Consider the following 3,595-nt stretch of genomic DNA (forward strand, 5'->3'; position numbering starts at 1 on the left):
AGACTCCAACTCAAAAAAAAAAAAAAAAAAGAGATATTCCATACTGATGCAGCAATTAATAAAGTCTGTCAAAGAGAAAAAAAAAAAAGTAGACATGGAAGTCACAGTTTTGTCCTTTCCCAGATCCTTGGCACATCTGCCTGCACCAAAAGGAAGAGCTAAGTGAATTCAACAAACACTGACTCAGGGCTCACTCTGGGTGAGGTCTCCTGGTTAAATCTGGAGAACAGTTCACAAAAAGAGGATAGACCTTCCACATGGAGAGATTCTGGACTGAGAACAGAGTAAAATGGATATGGAAGCAGCCCATACAGTCTTGGGTGGCCTGGAGTCTGGCCCTACCTGTCTGCAGCCTCTGCAGCTTTCCTCTCCTCCTAGTGGGGCTCCCAAAATGCCCAACTCAGCCCAACCCTGAGCTCCAGGGCCAGTCTCAAACATTAGCTTCCAGGTCCATGACAAACTTGCCAGGGCCCAAAACTAAACACTGAATTGGTATTCTTGGGTTTGTAGGCTCTGTGTCCAATGTCCTTCCAAAGGCCATACTGGGGAGAAGACCCTGCATGGGCCACTCCAGAGGGGTCCCTAAGAAAAAAAGTAGAATGTTCTAGTGTGTTCAAATCCAGGGGACAAGGAGGGGAGGGAAGAGGCTTTCTTATAACATGGGATGTGGTCGGTCTTATCGCAGATTTTCAGGCCTCAGCTCTTCTGGCTGTCATCTGTACTACAGCACAGAAGTCAGCCCTGAGCAATTCAGTACCTATACTTCTCCAGACTACTTTGTTTCCCTGAGTCCAGCAAATTGTCCTAAAAACAGCAAGCACTCCCTTTTTTTCATTTATTTATCCCAACTTTAATTTCCTGGTTCAAAAATCAGAAATATAAAAGGGTATACAGTGAAAAGTCTCCCATCCCTGTCCTAATCTGCTTTGGCACCCCCTCTAATAGATAACCACTGCTGATTTTTTTCTGTATTTTTTCAGACATCTTAATACACATGTAAACAATATTAGTGAATACTACATTCCCCATCTTTTTAATACCGAGAATAGTACAGTATACTTCCTCTTCTGCACCTTGCTTTTTAATGCAGTGATCTTTTTCTGAGGAAAAGTTAAGTCCTAGAAGACCAAGATGGTGTCTTAGAAATGACAGGCACATATACCATTGCCTGAAAGTGATACCATGGCCCTGCCCTATCCCTCCCTGCCTGTAAATACACATCTGTGAGTGTCAACCCTTGGTTTGGGGGCAGGAAGGGATGGATAGACTGAGAGGGAGGCAGGTGGCCCCAATTACAGCGATTTCACCAAAAGTTTCTTTGTCTAGACCCAGAGGACACCAAGGAGGGCTTTTCCAGGTGTCGCTGTCTCAGCTCTCTACAGCAGGGGGCACCACTGGCCTACACAGGAGGCCAGAGGTGAGCCTGGAGGAGAGGAAGGTATATGGGAAGCTGACTAGAGACTAAGAGAAGAGCCAAATTCAGAAAGTGAGACCAGGAGCCAGGAAGCTGTGCCACCCCTCCAGAGCACCATTCCCTGGGGATGCCAGCAGCCTCTGGCCCCTGCTGCTGTCAAGACCAGAGTTTCGTAGGAGGGCCAAGGATCAAAGGCAACTTGGCAACAACTTGCAAAATTTCTAATTCCAGTGTCCCACATTTTAAAAACTTAACCTAGAAATCTACTTCCATGAAATATATCACCATTACAGCAGTGTCTGAGACACTTTACAAACTGAAAAATGGAAAGCACCCCATTGTCCATCCAGCAGGGCACTGGTTTTACAGAATGTGGCACGTGCAGACAAGAGAACAAGTGCTATCAGAAGGAACAAGGTAGTTCCACACACGCAGCTTGCATAGTGTGATCCTATTTTTGTCTAAATAAAGATATACTTTCAGCCAAACATGGTGGATCACGCCTGTAATCCCAGCACTTTGGGAGACCAAGGTGAGAGGATTGCCTGAGCTCAGAGGTTTGAGACCAACCTGGGCAACTTGGCAAGACCTTGTCTTCACAATAAATCAAAAAAAATTAGCCAGATGTGGTGGCACATGCCTGTGGTTCCAGCTACTTGGAAGGCTGAGGCAGAAGGATCGTCTGAGCCCCAGCAGGTCGAGGCTGCGTTGGTCATGAGCTTGCCACTGCACTCCAGCCTGGGTGACAGAGTAAGACTCTGACTAAAAAAAAAAAAAAAAAAAATATACTTTCACAGGCTCACACACATAGAAGAAATTTTGGGAAGTATTCACAAGAAACTATACCAGTAGGTGTCTCTGGGAAGAGAATTAAAGAAGTAAAGAAGTCAGAGATCACAAAAGGATGCTTTATTTTTCAGTGTACATTAGTCTACCCTATTTGAATTTTTTGCAACAAAAAATTGAAAATCAATTTTTAAAGGAATCCAGGTCCACAGGAAGCCGACCTAGAAGAGCAATAGGAGGAGGAGAAGGGATCTGGCCAATCAGAGGACTTAGACACAACCCAGAAGTGAACAGGGCACACCTGTAAGGAGGGATCAGCGCTGGCATCACCACCCTTGGAAATCAAAATCCACATGATTGAAGCATAAATGCTCAGAACTGAAACGCTGTCTGTAAATCCCTGGTAGAGCATCCCGTGACTGAGTGTCTGTCCTTCCTGACTCCTGAACCCAGTCCCACATGTCCTCACACACACAACACAGGGAAATCAGGAGCCTGTGTGGGCTCCAGGGGAGTCTGGGTTGGTCAGAGGCATGGGCTCCCACTATGGCCCCTGTGCGTACCTGTGATCTCATGCTGCCGAAGCTCATTGTACTTGTAAGACTGCTCAAGGGGCTTGATGGATGAGTGGTAGATCTTTCGAAGCCGCTGCAACACCGCTGGGGGCAGGGAGGAGTGAAGGGAGAGCATCAGGCAGGGTGGGCTCCAGGCAGTGCCTCTACTGTGGCAGGGTCTCACACCACAGGGCAGCTCTTTCCCTGCCTGGTGGGGAGCAGAGGCCATTTGCAGCCCATCAAATGTGCGGTGTATTAGCATTTGAGAGCTGGTTCATGTCTCAACTCTCAGAACCTTTCAAACTAAAAGGCATCCTCCTAACCACCCCCTAAGACCTCCTGAGCTGTTTGTTTTAAAACTTTAAACCTTTCTCCCTCCCCACCTCAGTAGTGTGTCTGAAACACTGCCTGGGCCTCCAATCTAACTAAAGACTCTTTCTTTGACAGATAGGAGGCCAGGTGCCAGCAGGCCTGCAGGCCAGAACCCAGCCCTCGCCTATCACTGCAATTCCAGATGCTCCCGGAGGAGTCAGACAACCCAGGTGTCCTTTGGGAAGAGCACGGATCCAGGGTGAGGTCTGGAGTCTGTGGGTGTGAAGCACCAAGAGGAAGGCACGTGGGACTGCAGGTCAGGCTAGCCAGACTCTACTCTCCACCCACTAGCTAGCTGTACACCAGGAGCACATTGCTGCTAGCTTTGACCTCTAGCTAGCTCACTGATTAAGAGGAGACAATAAGCCCTGCTGAAATCCTTGGGTTATCACGATGATAAAATGAAACACCTAGCAGGGCTCGGTGGCTCAGCCTGTAATCTCGTGCCTTTGGGAGGCTGAGGTGAGTG

General features: G+C 47.7%; 1 protein-coding gene across 1 annotated transcript in view; it reads right to left on the reverse strand.

The window, feature by feature from the left end:
* SRL (sarcalumenin) overlaps positions 1–3,595 on the reverse strand; it is a 39,235-nt gene that overhangs the window by 4,526 nt on the left and 31,114 nt on the right. The window contains 1 exon segment of the mRNA XM_021719097.1: positions 2,764–2,859. Coding sequence (XP_021574772.1) covers positions 2,764–2,859 — 96 coding nt within the window.

The sequence above is a fragment of the Carlito syrichta genome, unplaced genomic scaffold (assembly GCF_000164805.1).
Source record: "Carlito syrichta isolate Samal-C Ts95f unplaced genomic scaffold, Tarsius_syrichta-2.0.1 Scaffold314117, whole genome shotgun sequence".
Lineage (NCBI taxonomy): Eukaryota > Metazoa > Chordata > Mammalia > Primates > Tarsiidae > Carlito > Carlito syrichta.